At 42.6% G+C, this 17,288-nt stretch overlaps 1 protein-coding gene across 1 annotated transcript in view; it reads right to left on the reverse strand.

The window, feature by feature from the left end:
• Positions 1–17,288, reverse strand: part of DMRT1 (doublesex and mab-3 related transcription factor 1) — a 102,231-nt gene that overhangs the window by 63,313 nt on the left and 21,630 nt on the right. The window contains exon 3 of the mRNA XM_028525127.2: positions 2,590–2,873. Coding sequence (XP_028380928.1) covers positions 2,590–2,873 — 284 coding nt within the window. The remainder of the gene's footprint in view (positions 1–2,589; positions 2,874–17,288) is intronic.

Genomic DNA, 17,288 nt, shown 5'->3' on the forward strand with positions numbered 1-17,288 from the left:
CAGTGTCCTCACCTGTAAGACAGAGACAATGCCATCTGCCTCCCAGAGGTGTAGGATGGGAAAGGGTAACTGCTAAACAAACAGGTACCATCATTACTGGTGTTATTACTTACTAAGAGGAATGGGCACCAATCGCAGTAGCAGAAAGGACCTATTTCTGCAAAATAATCTGTTCTATGAGAACATATTACCAATGGTGACTGGCTATGAAATAGAAAGGCTTAAGAGCAGCCCTTTGGGGAAAACAAACTCATATGTTACATGATATCTTGGTATCTCTCCTGGGCCTCAGACCAGTGACGCCTCTCTCCAGCCTAGCAAGTGATGGTTCTGGAGAAGGTATGCATTGCATCAATACTACATGCCCCTCACAGGAGTAAGAAGATCTGGGCAAGATTTTTCCTCCCACTTTTGCTAGCAGGGGTATAAAAACTTGCCCTCCAGGGGACCTTTCCTTGTACATAGTGGCTGGGGCAGTTCTCCAAGACCAGGCAACACTGCCATTCAAGAGAGCTGGTCTTCTCCTAGCTATCCCTAAGAGAGGATCTTAGTAAGGGACCACAGAGGAAATCCAAGACATCTTCCATACCCTTCCCAGGCTTTCCAGGTAAAGTAAGAACAAACAGTTCCATCTGCCACCGGAAAGATTTTGACAAAGTAAAAGGGTAAATTAATTTAGGAGATTTCTGACTCTACTGTAAAAATGATCATGAGCTGTCTTTAAGAAAACACTCAACACTTTTCTGGCTCATTCTTTTTCTCATAAGCCAGCAGGTTCAGAGACCTTTCCCACTTTATCCCTAAGTCCTGGAAGCAGCCAGAAAGCCAGGACACTCTCTCATGGAATCTGTAGGATAAGCTGTTTTGTTTGACTGTTTGTTAGTTTGTTTTTAAAGGAGAGGGAGAGAAACATCAATACGTGGTTGCCTCTCACACACCCCCATGCTAGGGACCCAGCCCAGAACCCAGGCACATCGTGCCCTGACTGGGAATCAAACCAGCGACCCTTTGGTTCACAGACACTTAGTGCTCAATCCACTGAGCCACACCATCCAGGGCATGTTTGGTGTTTGTAACAAGATACTTCTTCCTCCTTTCAGAGTGGAAAGAATTCAATAGAAATCAACCTAGAACCTGCCCCAAATCATATAATCTAAATGGCACTTTGAAAGGCCTGTAAGGGTACAGCTTTGAAGGTCCATAAATTGCTGCTTTTCCTTTATACTCATATTACCCCTCAATTCTAACACCAATGTTTTCAGTTCCCTATTTAAAAAATATTAGTTTAGCCCTGGCTGATGTGGCTCAGTGGACTGAGTGCCAGACTTCAAACCAAAGGGTTATTAGTTCAATTCTCAGTCAGGGCACATGCCTGGGTTTCAGGCCAGGTTCCCAGTAGGGGGGCATGTGAGAGGCAACCACACATTGATGTTTCTTTCCCTCTCTTTCTCCGTCTCTTCCCCTATCTCTAAAAACAAATAAATAAAATCTTTAAAAAATATATGATTGTAAAAATAAAATGTATGAAAATCTATAGCCCAGAGAGTAAAGCTGACATATTAATATGCCAAATAAGTCAGATCCCTAAGGATAGTGAGAGAATCAAAAAGTGGAGTGTCTTGAATATTAACAATTTCCCAACACCTAAAAAAGAAAAATGGAATAGAACTTCTCAAAAAAAAATTAATTCACATATTTTAAAAGTTGGCATAAGAAGGTCAAAGATTTGCCCTAAACTCCCAAATACATAAGATGCATTGTCTCTGCATCTGTGCCCAGATGAGAAAGCTTAAGAGTACAGTACACACATCAAAACAAGAATAGTTTTCACAGAATCATAAACCTGACAGCTGAAAGAAGACCTGGAGGTGTTGAGTGGAAGTGCTCCTGTGTACACACATCCCCACAACATGGTGATCCTGACTGTAAGTGCTTTCGGGGCCTTGAAACTGGTTCTGATACACTGGCAGGAAGGAAATGGTCCAAACTGAGGGGGCTCAACAGTTCTAGATAAACATTCCTGATAATGCAAAATGCTTTGTTTTACCCCAAATATTACAAGCCCTGATTGCACACTATTTTAAATACTTAAGAGTATGAAAGGCTGACCACACCCAGCTAAAAACACACTGATGCTGGCCCAGCAGAACAGCAACCTGACTCCTTATCTTTCTTCCATGAAAACACTGAGATCAGAACACTTCTCCCTCCCAGGGTGCAAATTTATCTACTGCCACCCAGAAGATTGCACCCAGCATTTTCCATGCTGCTCAGAGAAAATGGGGGCAAGGTGGGAGAAGGTAGGGCCACATATGGTGAGCCACTAGGGAATCTGACTGTGGCCAACTGGGTATTTATGCAAAATGACAGTGAAAAATGAGAAATGTGAAGTTTGAAAAAGAAAACAAGTATGTGAATTTACATTCCTTGCAGACAACCTCTGGTGTTAAATGACTTTTTGGGTGGAATGAAAAATTCTTTATACATTTCATATGATGTGCATATACATATGAGCTAAGATGGGTGTGTGTGTGTGTGTGTGTGTGTGTGGTTTCATATACCCAGTTCACTCTCTGGGTGACATCTTACCTGCCACTGGTTTCCGGCCTGACCAGGTACATAAGGTGCTGGGAGGCTCCGAAGACTGTTCTTCACCGGGGATCCCCCAAGGGGGTTTCCCACATCCCCGGAAGAGGAATCAGCAGTCAAGGCCATGGAGTACTGTGGGTAGTTGTACAGATTGTTGTAGTAAGGAAACAGAGATGGCTGATAAAAGCTGCTGTAGTAGGCGGAGTCTGACACCAAATCAGGTGTGTTCTCCACGTGCCCTCTGCTGGTGACAGCAGGAATATCCTGGACAACCATACGTCCATCTAGAAAGAAAAAAAAGACAATATGGTATTAACCTCAGGGCTCACAAAACTTTGCATCCCATGACAATCCTCCTCAAGATCTGCAGAGCTATAAAACAAGGTACCTGACCATGCTACTTCACCTGCAGCCAAAATGAAAGAGGCTTTGTAGGGCTGGCATAATTCTGGAGGTGCAGATGACAAGAGTCCTGCAGATTACTTTCACTAAGGATATCAAACACATTTTAAGGGTCATTTTAATTATATGAAGTCTGACCAGTAACTTCTATCCTAATATCAAGAAACTAGAGATCAAATCCAATTAACTTGGCTGTCCACAACAACATTCTTACAGCAAAATTATTTATAATTCATTTTAAATAGGTAACAAAAGAAAATCCCAGCATCCTAACTATGGTGGCCCATAGATATGTCAGAAAGTCAAAGCAAGAAGTTAAGAGTTTAAGAAAACATTGTTTCCTTCACTTCCTTCCACAGCTGATATCCTAACCTTCAGAAGGCTGGACAATAATTTAGACTACAAACTTCAGCCAGTTAGTAATTATTTTAAGCTTTGTGGTCCACTCAGTTACAGGATATACAAGTTGTTCCATGGTTATGTTTCATTCAGTAAAACTTTATTCACAGATAGTGGGCGAAAAAGGTACATGGGCTATACAGATTGCCAGCCCTAGGTCTGCACTTAAAACTGTGCCAATTCCAATAAACAACCAGATGGATTCCTGAGTAACCCTTTCAATGGACAGGTATTAAACCATGTTCGAAGGGTTGGTCCAGGTGCCTGAAATGGTTGCAAGACGTCAGGCTACCCCTGCCCAACGGGAAGTCTACCATCTAGGAGGAAAAATATGACAGGATTACAAATAATAACAAGGATTATCAATGCAGGAACACCATAAACTTTCACAAAAACTCAAAGGCTGGAAAGATGACTTGCAGCCTAGAAAGAAATTACAGAGACCTTCATAGGAAACACTGCATCTCAAGGGTATTATGCTAAATGAAATAACTCCAACAGAGAAAGACAAATACCATATAATTTCACTTATATGTGGAATAAAATGAACAAAATAAACTGAAAAAAAAAAAAAAAACCCAGAAAGAAACCCATAGATACAGCTGTCAGAGGGGACACAGGGTGGGGGCTGGGAGAAAAAGGTGAGGGGATTAAGCAGTACAAAACTGTTCCCAGTATTTACAGTTAGAGATGCGAATTACAGCATAGGGAATATAGTCAATAATTGAGATAAATATATATGGGGCCAGGTGTACTTGAAGCAGCACGAGAACTACTCTGTAAAGTACATGATTTTCTAACCATTCTGCTGTACACCTGAACCTAATACAGAATAATACAGAATACTGAATGTAAACTGTAATTGAAGAATAAAAATTAATAAAAATAATAAAATTAAAAATGGAAAAAAACCTGCACCAGAGTTGCACCTTAAGAGAGCAGGAAACAGGTAAAAAAAAAAAAAAAAAGACAGAGAGAGAGAGAGAAAATGAGTAATGAGAAAAGGGCCCAAGGAACAAAGAAAAGCAGGAAGGTGGAAGGTAAATTTGGGTGCGAAAAGGAAAAGGGAGGTCCAGTCTGACAGGCGGACTGGAGCCAGGCGAGGGAAAGCCTCAGTCCTTCTCTCTGGCCTCTTGTCAGGGTGTGGCGGGAACTGCTGAGGATTTCTGAGCGAGGAGAGGAAGAGAGCCATGCTTGGGGGATTTATCTGATGGCAAAGCATTAGACAGGCAGGGGAGGAAAGACCAGGCACGGAGAGCCACAAGGGAGCCACTGACAAAGTCAGGGAGAGACCTAGAAGACTCAAATATAACACAGGGGACAGGTGCTAGGAACCTGCGGGAGATATAACTCAAACTAGAGGATAGATGGGACATCACAAAATAAGATGCAGGAGTAGACAAAGAAATGCAAAGCAGATGTCTGGGAGAGCAGGAAGACTGGATGTGACAGAGGAGAGGGAGGTGGTAAGTCTGCTCCATTGAGGTGCCATAGGGCCACGCAAGTAAAAGAGACGAATGTGGGTGAGAGACCTGACACTTGCACTCATGGGAGAGGCTGACATTGGAAGCTGGGGTTCAGGAATCGCCACTGGGAAATTCTGGCTGCCTCTAGGGAGAGCAGGAGCGGGTTGTTACAGAAGAGCATATTCTGAGAAGAGAGTCAAGATGGCTGCAGTTGGGGAGAACTGAGGATAAACACAATAGCACAGAGGCCAAAGCTGATGTGAACTGAGGAGGAGGCAGGCTGTGCTGTCAACTGCTGCTAAGAGATCAAGCAAAACTAGTTCTGTAAAAGGCCAACAGAGGGTTAGGTTTTCAGGACCTGTGTTTTTAGCACAGAAGGAACAAGAGGGCAAGGAAGCAATTAGGAAACAGAAGCGATAGTCCTGTCTCACCAGACGTGAGATCCAGCAAGTGGGCACCATGCCTGCAGGCTTCCCTTTGCCCTGTGCCTAGCACACTGCTGGCCACCTGGTGGTAAATATTTGAGACAGGGATCAATAAATAATGGTTCTTCAAGTACCCCAACATCCAAATAAATGTGAGATGTTATTTCATTTTTAAAACATGGAGAAGGGCTAGGCATATGTAGGCAAGGAAAAGAAGCAAACGGAGAGAAATTCTCAGAACAATCAGTGCACGGCCTGGAGCAGGTGCGAGAAAAATGTCCACCAGCTGGATGTGTGGAAGAAGAAGAAGAAAACATACAAAGGAGGACATGGCTAAAAGTGCATGCTCTGGACAACAAAATGTACTTTACTGCTCATTTTAAAGTCAGAGCTAAAGTCTCCTCTCTGAAAGGACACCAGACCCACCCACCTTAGGCTCCTGTCAAGCCACTTTTTATTACATTTCTCTCCTTTTTTCTCCTTTTCCCAACTAATGAGATGAAAAATTCCAGTTCCGTTATTCTACACTGTATCTGGAGAAGGAACATGTCCTCTTCAACCTCCCCACTGGTCCTTTCTCTTATTTTAAAGACCAACTTAGTGACATAATAGGTGGTTTTCACTCTCTAATTCTTTTGTTTTCCATGTCTTTATCACTAGTTATAAAAGCAATACAAACCTCACCAAAATAGTAAATTATATGAATGTTTACATCAGAAAAGGAGTGAGTGACATATTCTTACCACCCAGTAATAAGCGTCAGTGTGACATCCATATATGATCTCACAGACATTTAGGAAGGCATTTCAGACACTTAGCCCTGGGCCCGCAGTAGAAATAACTGGCTATCCCTTTGGGCCTGCCCTTCAAAAACAAGGTTCTTAATAAAGAAAGCACAATACTGTAGCAGATAAAAGAATTAAATAGAAACTGAAGAGCAGCAGTTTTTTAGGATCAGGGCACAGGTTCCTGAATTTCTGGATTTCTTATCAGGCCTTAGTTTATCCAGCAACAGAATGTTGTCAGTAATACTCTCAATATAACAAGAGAATGGTTTCAATAAGCTGCATAGTAAACCTCAAATAAAATATTATGTCAGGTCAAAGCAAGAATTTGTTTGGCTACAGCTGATTGTAATTAGTTAACAATGACCTCACTTTCCCACTTAATCATATTTTATTTCCTACTTCATATCACAATGAGCTTTAATAACAAGTTTTCTTTTCTTTCTTTTTTTAAAAGATTTTATTTATTTATTTATTTTTGAAGGGAGAGTGAGAGAGAGAGAGAAAGGGAGAGAAACATTGATGCACGAAAGAAACATCAGTCAGCTGCCTTTCCCACACCACCAGCCAGGGACCTGGCCTGCAACCCAGGCATGGGCCTTGGCCAGAATCGAACTGGTGACCCTTCAGTTCACAGGCCAGTACTCAATCCACTGAGCTACACCAGCCTGGGCTAATAACAAATTTTCTTAAAAGAATAAATTAAGATATATTTTGGAAAAGTTTCATTTCATACCAATATTTAAATAATAAAAAGCATTTGCACTCTATAAAAGTAGATGTTTAAATATTCTACATACTTAGAATATTTAAACACTTTAAAAATTGGCCTTTGTAAAAGTACTGAGAGAACCTATTCTAAGGACACATAAAATTACTAAACTCTGGATTTTATAAATCACCCAACAGTATTTTCAAGTTGCCAATGAAAACATGTGGTCAATGTTAAACACCTTTATGACTCCCAGCCTTTTTGTGATGTTGCTAATAGATGGAAATTTCCCAAGGTTGAAATAAACTACATGTGCCTAATCCAGTGGTGCTCAAAGTATGGTCATGGATCGGCAACTCCAGCACCACCTGGGAACCCACAGAAATGCTCATTTGCGGATCCCACCCCAGACCCACGGAGTCTGAAGCTCTGAGGGTCGGACCCAGCAATCTGAGTTTTAACAATGCCCTCAGAGGGTTCTGATGCAATCAAAAGATTGAGAACTGCTGGTTCACTCTCAGGATCCAAAGCAACTGCTTCATAAATTATCCTTAAAAATATGTGACCCCTGACAGCATTATTCTGACAGTCCTGACTATCAAATAAGAACGTGCAAACGAATTCCACTGAATAAAAATGATGGGCTTCTACCTAAATCACTGCGAACCTCGAGCCACAAGCTGTGTGCTGTGAATACTTGTATCTACAAACACGACCAACAGCATTCATTAGCAGAGAGGTCTGCAGGCTTGATCACTTCTTATTCCAATGCTCACATCTGTGGCTCCATACATTTACCTTCCACAGTTTAGTTCTTTGGTAAGCCTTCCCAATCCTTCTGCTACTTTATTTTGCACTAACATATGCAGTGTGAAATATGATTCACTCCTTCACAAGCAATCAATACACGAACACATGATAAATACCATTATCGATCTTGCAGTGTTATATGCTGGTTTCTGGGCCCGTGGCATATTAATAGTAGTTAACCAGTAATTCATTTTAAGGCATGTGAAGGCTCCCCCCGCCACACCTTCTCTAATGTCAAAATTCCCAGAGTTGTTGCACTTTGAGTCCTTTATGTTCACACCTGGAGCCAAAGTAGCCTTTCAATGACAACACCAAATCCCAGAGCTTCCAATATGAAAGATCACATATCAAAACAAAATCTACAATTTTCAACAAGGACTACTTCTGATTTGCAATGATCTCATGTAAATGATTAATTTATGTACACCAGGCTTTATTTGCCTTCATCATCCATACCTTGCAGGTACCTTCGCACTTAGCTTCTAGTTTTAAGAGTTACCAATCAGGAAAAATTGTTCACCACTAAATCTGATATCAGAGTTGTCGGCTGTGACTCATAGATGGAGAGGAGATGACAGCTACTGGAGTGGGGAGGATAGGGGGTGGAGGAATTCAGCAAAAAAGAAAAAGGACTCTTGGACATGGACAACAGTGTGGTCATTGCTGGGGGCAGGGGTATAAGGGGACTAAACTGTAGTGGGAAAAAATACAATAAACATTAGATTTTTTTAAAAAAAACATGAGAGGGGAAAAAATAGAACAGGATTGTCTTGCCATCAACTAACGTGCTGAATGCTAGGAGGGCACAGAGAAAGTACAAGTCATTTTCCCCATTCTTTTTTTTCTTTAAGGAAAATTAAGGTCTTTATAAAAAGACTATGTAACATTTGATGATGTCATGTCACAGACTCTAGAGGATGACGGTGGGGTACACTCTCACTGAAAGAAGGCTTAACTTGCTCAGCTCCCTGCTTTTAGGACCCTTCTCTGCAGGGCAATGCTTTATCCAGATTAATCAGCTCCTGACATCATTAGGAACCACTGAGAAATCCATGCAAGGCTTCGGGACTCTTCCTCTACAAGGGAAAGAGCCTACAAGGAGAAGTCGTTCCATGAGCTGACACCTCTCATACAACTCCAAGAAGGAAAGCTCACCATCCCAACTGAGGAAGTGAGTTGGTTTTTTTAATTAAAGCAGAGCCATCAGAGAGAGGGGCCTGATAACCAAGGCAGCAGTGTGCCTACTATTCATACCACTAACTGGTGACTGTGATAATGAACGAGGGACATCACCACACCTGTCACCTCTCCCCACCACAGAAACAATTCATATTCAATGTAACAAACTTACTGAACACCTACTGTGTGCAAGACAACCTATCCAGTACCTTAGGGCACAAAGAATATAATCCTTGATGGTACAGGTCTCAGCAGTAAGGGGAGATTCTGAAACACACAGGAGAGACTGGCCACAGTTATGGGAAAACACAGACTGTGTGTCAGGCAGGGCAGGATTAGGTCCACCCTTCAAAGCACAAATTCTGCTGATGTTCACCCACTAATAGCCAGCCACTCTTGCACACAAGCACGCAATATGTGAGAGCCTATGAAGATTTTTTTTAATGTAATTTGGTCCTGGAGGAATCTGTCAAATTCACTTTCCTTAGGGTGAAGGCTTTTCATAAAAAAAACAAACTTGAAGTTGGTTGGCCTTTAAGGACAGGAATAGGCTTGGTTCAAAGGCATGGAAATGTCAATGTGGGATACAAAGGGATCTGGGAAAAGGGAAGGGCAAGAGAGAGGGAGGGAGAGAGAGAGATACTGATTGATTGTTGAGTATGACTAGGTCAGAGGAACCAAGCAGGAGAAATGGAGAAGGATGAAAAAAATATAAAGAGAAAAGCAAATCCAAGGAAGACAGGATTTAAAACAGGCTGCCTGCCCTGGGGCCACTGAAAAGCCCAGTAAGTAACAATCACAGCCATTGTGTGCAGCCACTCCCCAAGTGCTTGGCCAAGAACAAGCAAAAACAATCCCTGCCCACTAGGAGCTTACCCTCTATTGATAAAGAGCGCAAGGAAGACACGAGTTTCTGGGACATCAGGAGAACAGGCTGCAGAGCGGGTGAAGCACAAGGTCCTGGTAAAATGAGAATGAAGGTGCTAATTGGATCTGAAAAGACACTTGAAGTTTAATTGTCACTGTGGGGTCCCAAGAATCAGCTATGGCAGCGTGGCAACCCCTACCCCATACACATTTGTACCTATTCATTTTTTAAGTATGTTTTATTGATTATGCCATTATAGTTGTCCCATTTTTTTCTCCCCTTTACTCCCCTCTGCCCTGCACCCCACTGCCTCCCACCAGCATTCCCACCCCTTGGTTCATGTCCATGGGTTGTACATGTAAGTTCTTTGGCTTCTCCATTTCCTATACTATTCTTAACCTCCCCCTATTTTGTACCTACCAATTACGCTTCTTTATCCCTGTACCTTTTCCCCCATCCCCCTGCCACTGATAACCCTCCATGTGATCTCCATTTCTGTGATTGTGTTCCTGTTCTCATTGTTTGCTTAATTTGTTTTTGTTTTTTTATAGGTTCAGTTGTTGAGAGTTGTGACTTTGTTGTCATTTTACTGTTCATAGTTTTGATCTTCTTTTTCTTAGATAAGTCCCTTTCCCTTTAATATTTCATATAATAAGGGCTCAGTGACGATGAACTCCTTTAACTTGACCTTATCTGGGAAACACTATCTTCCCTTCCATTCTAAATGATAACTTTGCTGGATAGAGTAATCTTGGATATAGGTCATTGCTTTTCATGGCTTTGAATACTTCTTTCCAGCCCCCTGTCTGCAAGGTCTCTTTTGAGAAATCAGCTAATAGCCTTATGGGGACTCCTTTGTAGGTAACTCCCTGCTTTTCTCTTGCTGCTTTTAAGATTTTCTCCATATCTTTCATCTTGGGTAATGTAATGATGATGTGCCTTGGTGTGATCCTCCTTGGTCCAACTTCTCTGAGACTCTGAGCCTCCTGGACTTCCTGGAAGTCTATTTCCTTTGCCAGATTGGGGAAGTTCTTCATTATTTTTTCAAGCAAGTTTTCCATTTCTTCCTCTTCCTCTTCTTCTTCTGGCACCCCTATGATTCATATGTTAAAACATTTAAAGTTGTCCCAGAGGTTCCTAAGCCTTTCCTCATTTTTTTTGAATTCTTGTTTCTTCATTCTGTTCTGGCTGAATGTTTATTTCCTCCTTCTACTCCAAACCAGTGATTTGAGTTCCAGTTTCCTTCTCTTCACTGTTGGTTCCCTGTACATTTTCCTTTATTTCACTTTTCACAGCCTTCACTTTTTCCTCTATTTTGCAACCATACTCAACCATTTCTGTGAGCATCCTGATTACCAGTGTTTTGAACTCTACATCTTAACTCTGCATTTTGAACTCAGCAACATAAGCTGGCTATCTCTTCGTTGCTTAGTTGTTTTTCCAGAGTTTTGATCTGTTCTTTCATTTGGAACATATTTCTTTGTCTTGGAGCAGCTCTCACATTATAAGGAGCAGAGCCTTAGGTATCTGCCAGGGTGGGGCAACCCACTTGGCTACCTCGTGGCACTGTCTGTGGCGAAGGGGTCCAAGACGGAACAAACAGTTGCTCGGCTCTCGGCAGGCTTTCCCCCACTGCCCAAAATCAAACTGGGCCCTTTTGGTACTGGTTCCCAGGTGGGTGGCTTTGTGTACATTCTTGGACCCCATGGGCCTCTCCAACAAACTGTCCTATGAGGCTGGGAGTTTCTCCTGCTGTCACAAACCCCACAGGTTCTTTGAGGTTTGAGGCTTTCTTTTCCTGCGCTGGAACCCTAAGTTGCACAGTCTGTTTATCCCCGGTTGTTCCTCCCTGTTTATCTGCATGCAAATGTGGGACCACCCAGTCCTCCAGTTGCTACCTTGCTGCACATCCTCTCTGCCCCAGCTGCCTGTCTTCACCCCTTCCACCAGCCTAGACGAATGTTTCCTTCTTTAACTCCTTGGTTGTTGTGCTTCTATACAGTTCAATTTTCTGGCAGTTCTGGCTATTTTTTTTTAATTTGTTGTTATTCTTTTGTTGTACAAGGAGGCAAAGCATATCTATCTACACCTCCATCTTGGCCAGAACCTTTTTTTAAAGCCTCACATTCTTACTCACAGGGTTCTGCTCTCCCTTCCCTGGCTCCTGCTCTCTCTGTGTGTCTCCCCTTCTCCCCTCTGCATGAGCCTCAGAATCCCCCAGGGCCACCCAGGGAAACTGTGAGCCCTACAGTGGGAGTCAGATATAGAGAGAACGCCTTTTCTCTGACTTTACTAGAAAATGTCTCATGGCCATGAAGCCTATCTCATGGCCACAAGGGTTTTCTCTCTTTAGGCCAGTTCAGAATTTTCTATCACCGGCAAGATGCCAGCAACAGTGTAGGACTCTGTCAACACCTCCCAGCAGATTGGAGAAGACAGTGCCACACAACAGGCCAGCAGCAAGGCTTAGAAAGGAGGGAAGGTGCCCAACATACTTTGTCTCTATCAAATAAGAACATTTTAAACTAGAAGCATACCTGACTATACAGGGGTGGCAAAAGTAGGTTTATAGTTGTGAGGGTGTGAAACAGCTTATTCTTGTATTATTAATTTATTATTGCATTATTTATTTGTACTACAACTATAAAACTACTTCTTCTCACCCCTGTATGCTTAGGTCTCCACAGAAAAGGTACGCTCTGAACCATATTTGGACAGCTTAAAATGCAGGGGCTTAATTTATCGGGGTCTTTTTGCTCAGGCCTGAGGAGTGCTGATCACAGGAGGCATCAGAGACAGACTTTTAAGTCTGCTCATGGCCAGCCACCCTTTAGAGTTGGGATTTTGATTCTACTTTTATAACTTTCTTTTAAAAGTAAGATCGCAGATGTTTGTCTTTGCTCCTGCAGGTTCCAGATGATAGTCTGAAGTAGACTGCACTCCTAAGTCAATGAGAAGGGATAAAAAACCAAATTACATCGCATCATACTGTTTGGCATGGTTTTTGTTCAAGATTTTGCTATTTTGATTTAATATTGCCACTATTCAGTCAGGTATTTTGTCTTGTAAAATGCTCCAAGTCATGAACAATAATTTACCCCACTGCTGGACTGGGCCCCCCAGGAACCAGGTCTGCCTCTAAACCAGCAGCTCTCACCCCTGGCTGCATGGGGTGGAGGGAGGGACTAAAACTCCCCACACCACTTCACCACTTCAGACCTCTATTTTGTGACCATATTCAACCAGTTCTGTGAGCATCCTGATTACCAGTGTTTTGAACTCTGCATCTGGTAAGTTGGACATCTCTTCATCGCTTAGTTGTATTTTTTCTGGAGCTTTGGTCTGTTCTTTCATTTAAGCCATAATTTTTGTCCAGCACACCTATTACATAGTAGGAGACAGAGCCTTAGGTATTCACCAGGGTGGGGCTACTCACCTTGTTGCCCTGTGACACTGTATGTGGGGAGGGGCTAGAGAGGGAACAATGCCACTTACTTGGCTCTTGGCCAGCTTTCAGTCACTTTCTCCTCTACCCACAAGCAAATTGGCCTTCCAGTCCTGATTCCCAGGTGGGTGGGTTTGTGTATATGTAAGGACCCTGTGGGTCTCCAATGAACTCTCCTGTGAGGCTGGGAGTTTCTCCCGCTGCTGCCTCAACCCCCACAGGTTTTTTTCAGTCAGAGGTTTTGAGGCTTCATTTCCCTACTGCTGGGACCCTGGGTTGTGTGGTCTTTCTCACTCCCCAGTTGTTCCTTCCAGTTTATCTACACGCGAATGTGGGACCACCCGGTCCTCCAGCCACCACCTTGCCGTGAGTCCTCTCCACCCTGGCTGCCTGTCTCCACCCCTCCTATTGGTCTGCATGAATGTTTCTTCTTTAACTACTTGGCTATTACCCTTCCACAGTTTTATTTTCTGGCAGCTCTGGTTATTTTTTCCTTTTGAATTTGTTGTTGTCCTTCTTTTGGTTGGGCAAGGTGGCAAAGTATATCTACCTACACCTCCATCTTGGCCAGAAGCCCCTGTTTTGTTTTTAAGAGTGTAAAGGGTTCTCTAAAAAGTTTGAGAAGCTCTATCTTACAGGCTCGTCTCTTTCCAGGAGGACTGATTTCATAGCAATTGGAGTCCAGTGTCTCATCCTGACCTACCTCCCTGAGCTGTTAGCAATCCGCAATAAAGTCCTTTATCTCCCCTGAAGCCTAAAGCAAATCAGGCAATGGACCCTGAGGTTGAGAAAGCTAGGTCCCAAATCAAACTGCTTGATTAAATCTGAAATCTACTGCCCCATGACCTTGGGAACAGTTACTTACCCACATTTTTAGACCATAAGACACACCTAGGTTTTAGAGGAGGAAAATCAGGGAAAAAATTTTGAAGCAAAAATGTGGTAAAATATTTAATAACACAAATAACATATTTCACCAATGTAAATGTAAACAGAACTCAGCAGCAGTAATAACCATTATTCCTCCCAAATGGGGGGGGGGGGGGGTGCGTCTTATAGTCTGAAAAATATGGTAATTCTGTGCCCCAGCACCTATATGTCACATGGGAATAATGCTTCTACTTACACTGTAGAGAGCCAAGAAAGGCTCTGAAACATGTAAGTGCTCACTAAATGCTAGCTGTTATTTTCATCATGGTCACACAAAATGATAACATTCTCTGCCATCAAATAAGACAGCTACCAAATAATTGCAAAAAAAAGTTATCCTTGCTCCAAATGTGCATCTTTGGGGTACTGCAGGAGGGCGGGGCTGCACCTGGTGTGGCTTCCTGAGTGCGAATGAACTTGGAAAGCAGAATCCTACACTCCTGATCTTTTCTGAGGTCAGACAGTAGCCTTGAGTGCAGGCAGCGTGATAGCACTCCCTAAAGTCGTAATCAGGAAATGTGGAACAGTCTGTTTCTCCCACAAGGCAATCATGACAGGAATATTTTAAACGTCAAGCACAAACCTGACACCAGGAAAATACACAACCTCTTCAATGTGTACCTGCCTTGAGCCCAGAACCATCTCTACTTAGGCAAACATAGCCAGATGGAGAAGAACTGACCATTCCTTCCCTTCCCCAAACTCCATCTCCCTCAGACCCACCTTTTCCTGTATTCAATTCTACTTTTGAGAAGTGCAGCTTATGGTGCTTCCCTTAAGTAAGCCAAGGATTTTATTTATTTGGGGGGACTGCTGCTATTTCAGGGCTGAACTTTTAGCTTGCTATAAAGTTAATGTGCTATTCAATGTTCACTGCAGGCTAGGCTGTGGGGCTGTGTATTTCCTGCCACCCCCAGAAGGCCATTATCTGTAATTGCCCATTACCATGCATAATTATTTCTCCTAGCCTGGTCTATGACCTCCAGGGTTGCACTCTGTTACAGCTAACTGCTCCACCTTACCAAATCTGTGAAGGAATCTTTTTGGCTCTTTAGTGCTATTAATGGTATATCCCAAAGCCTGCATGAGAACGTTTTACAGGCACACTTAATCTTAAGTCAGGAGTATCTCAGATCTCTTCCAGATGGACCTTATCTACCTCCATGGAGTTTACCTCCCCTCAAATAATGAGAACTATAAGATATAATCAACCCTCCATTAAATGGGAGCTCGTAACCCAAACTGGGGATATTACCTGGAACCCTTTACACTCCCTTTTCTTTGATCTGGCTCTTTAATTGTATCACACTTTTGAAAGACTGTTTGAGAGGTGTAGACAGGGAAGGGAATAGAGAAAGAGTGAAATTTCAAATCTTAAATTCAATATATAATATACGCTCCCATGTTTAATGTTTTTTGAATGAAAGAACTATGCTCAACTCAGTGGTTAAAATGAGATCTGGGGATTCCATGTACATTTAAAATATTAATTCTAGAACTGACATCTGGTATACACTCCAAAGTGTCACTTTCCATTTACCTCACTTCACCATTAGCAGAAACAGAGAACAGGGGACAGGGAGATTGCTGGCTGTACGCATGGATGCTGAAGTGCGTGGCCATTCAGTGGCACCTCTCTGTCTTCCTCACCACTGCCTCCTTCAGAAGTTCTGCTCAGTACAAGGGTGTGAGACACACCTTAAAGCTATTATAAGGCTCACAAAAACATCTGAGAGAGTGTCCACAGCTAGGAATAAACCGCTCAGTTTCTAAGTGGCCACGACCTACCACTGCATCTGAGACTACCCACAGACTCTCCTCAATGTGTGCACTCTCTGCACGTGCCATCTTTATTTTCCTTCTGCCTTTCCTTCCTTCTGAATAAAGCTTCTCCTAAATTAAAAGTCAACGCTACAAATAAAACATCTCCATTCTTTCAATAATCATTTTTACCAAAGTCGGGTAAGGTAAACCATAGAGCAGTTGTATGGCCCTGAAGGCTTCACCAACTTGGAATATGTATATGTAGACACACATATAGGTACATACACATATATACACTCAAACGCATACACATACATAAACACATATACATGCACACACAGATACCTATCTCTCCACCTATCTATCTATCCGTCAATATCCTAACTGAAAAGAAAGTCAAATCTTAACAGAAAGAAATGATTACAAAGAACCAAACTAGGCCTGCCAACTAAAATGATGTCATGGCTTTTCACAGAATCAGTAACAGCGAAGGCTTAGGAATTCACTTTATCCCTTGTTTCAGTGCCTATAGAAACTGAAGTGGTGAGTCTGCAGATACATGTGCAGTTGGCAGTGGGACCGCAGCTAGGTCCCCATGTGAGACCTCACACTTTGCCACCATATTGTGTCTCCAAGGGGAAAGGAAGCTGTGCAGATGCTGCCAGTGAATATCATCAGTTAAAAGACAGTTGCTACCGACAAGGAGTCAACCCTGACAGGTTCCTGGAAAAGACTGTGACTACTAACTGTTTAAATGCTGGCAGGAAGTTGTATCAAATAAAGGGGTCAAGAGTTCTCAGCCTCCGAAAACAGACCGTAATGGTCAGAACCTCATCCTTTTCATTGGGGAATGTTAGGCAAGGCGAGGGCTGAGTCGTGATTGGTCTAAGGGCATGTCACACTGACCAAAGCCCCAAACTGTGGCTCTTCTGACTCCTCCCTGAGGCAATTCACTGCTACTCAGGCTCCTCATGTAGCTCTACAATCTGCACCTGCAGCCTTGTTCTCCAGCTGCCAACCCAAGTCATTATGTGCCATAAAAGATGTCTCCAAACTCTTGGTTAATGCCTTATGGCTAGCTGCTCCACCAAACATGTCACTAACCACAAGAATAGAAGGGTGCAGTGAAAAAAATTTCACACTTGTATTACTCAGCCATGAAAAAGAATGAATACTTGCTATTTCCAATGGTAGGAATGGACCTAGAGGGTATTATGCTAAGTGAAATAAGTCAGTCAGAAAAAGACAAATACCACACGATTTCACATATACGTGGAATCCAAAGAACAATAGGAATGAACAAACAAAACAGAAGCATACTCACAGATACAGGGAACAGACTGATGGTTGCCAAAGGAAAGGGGAATTGGGGCACTGGATAACAAAGGTAAAGGGACTGACGAGTTACAGAGTTGGCAGTTACAGAATAATCATGGTATACAGCACAGGGAACATAGCCAACAATGCTGTAATAACTATGCACGTTATCAGGTGAGTACTGGAAATACCAGGAA

This window comes from Phyllostomus discolor, chromosome 3 (genome assembly GCF_004126475.2).
Source record: "Phyllostomus discolor isolate MPI-MPIP mPhyDis1 chromosome 3, mPhyDis1.pri.v3, whole genome shotgun sequence".
Taxonomy (NCBI): Eukaryota; Metazoa; Chordata; class Mammalia; order Chiroptera; family Phyllostomidae; genus Phyllostomus; species Phyllostomus discolor.